This window comes from Perkinsus marinus (assembly GCF_000006405.1).
Source record: "Perkinsus marinus ATCC 50983 genomic scaffold scf_1104296974978, whole genome shotgun sequence".
NCBI lineage: Eukaryota > Perkinsozoa > Perkinsida > Perkinsidae > Perkinsus > Perkinsus marinus.
The window spans coordinates 1-1,548 of record NW_003200929.1 but is presented as its reverse complement, the minus strand read 5'-3'; the positions used below and the strand labels follow the sequence as shown (position 1 = coordinate 1,548).

Here is a 1,548-nt window from a genome sequence, read left to right as displayed (position 1 = left end):
AACCATGCTTGGGCGACGAGTTGAGCATATTCGAAGCGATCCTCGCCGAATCTGCAAAAAAATGCCCTCCCCGGGGATCGAACTCGAGACCTCGGGACTCACCGTTTAAGATCAGCCGCCTCCCTGGCGACCAACGAGACGTTCTTAGAACAGATGACCCAAGCTGACAAGTCCACCGACCACGAAACCTACAATACAACAACTGCTGGAAATATGCGTCCACTTTCGTCATTAGCTTTCCCACTAATTACACGAGTTTATATACAAATTATGGTAGAAATGTTCAGAAACGAATAAGAATTTCCCGAAATTTCCAGATTTTTCCCCATACATGTAGTTGATCATGTGCACACCTCCCCCCACTGAAAGTCCCCTACGTACCTGCGCATTCTCCCCATTCGCCTTATCCAATAGATAGAGAGTAGTCGGCCATCGCTCCGCTAAACGCTTCCTCAACCACGATGGCTTCTCTGACTGCTGCTCTGAGGCATAATAAACAACTACAATACCAAAAACGCCACAACGACCTCCGGAATTCTTATTTTCATGCACGCCTAGATCCCTACCTTAGCGATGGCAAATCTGTCAACAGCCTAAGCACTCTTATCACCAGAACAATGTATTACATATAAATTCATGAGACTCATTATTTTATACAGCAAGGGTTTCGAAACAGCATGCAAGAGTAGCCCTACCCGGAAATCTACCCTGAACCATCAAGAGCGCGGCGCAGTCCCCCGTCGTACCAGTAAGGTCATCATCAACATCAATATCAAAGAACTTAGGCAAGCCCTGTCGTAATAAGACCACCTTCAGGGCCTCATCCCTCGCCGCATCATCATCAGCCCCCTGCACTCTCACCTACCACTCCATCTATCAGCGAGTACTACCTCCCCAGTGAGTCTCCTTTTCTTATTCCCTTCCCCTGTTATCAATGCTAACGACAGACCTCTCCGTAGCACACAGTGCAATAGGTCGTTCTTCAGGTACCTGCGCCTGGCATCCTTCCCGCAGCCTTCCAAGGCCACTACACTTTATCCTCAGACTTGCGTTTCAGCATGCTAACGTCGACTATCTCGCACTCCAACTCTGGCAATTCCGTATGGACCTGATCGGAATCAAGTTCTTGAAAATTCCCAACTATCACTTCGGCGGCGAAACCCCAACCCTTCTAACAATGCCAGTCTGAAAACCCTACACATACACTACCATCGAAGAGAACTCGTCAAGTACGATGGTTTAATATTCATATACGACGATGAATTCGATGGAGTGGGCTCCAACGGTCACGCTCCTTATCGTTCAAAACTACTCCTAATTGTGATGACACATATACTACTACTATAATATGCAACATATACTCGTTATACTAGGAAGACTCCAATACTACCAGTTTGCAGTGTTTGCACTTCTTCAACCACTCATACAGCCTCTCGGGAGTATCCACTCTAGCCTTCACAGCTAAAGGGCTCACCCGATGGCTACTCCCACTACACATGCTACTGGCCTCGCTAGGTAGTACGGCTCTCGTCGCTTGAAGGCGACATA

General features: G+C 47.6%; 1 protein-coding gene across 1 annotated transcript; it reads right to left on the bottom strand.

Annotated features, from left to right (window-relative positions):
* Window positions 1-98: 98 nt before the first annotated feature.
* Pmar_PMAR024011 (hypothetical protein) lies at window positions 99-1,108 on the bottom strand (the record flags this gene model as incomplete). Its single annotated transcript, XM_002765731.1, has 5 exons — window positions 99-188; window positions 382-482; window positions 696-849; window positions 891-990; window positions 1,032-1,108. Coding segments are annotated over 5 exons (522 nt in total), but the record flags the coding sequence as incomplete, so codon positions are not given.
* Window positions 1,109-1,548: the final 440 nt, after the last annotated feature.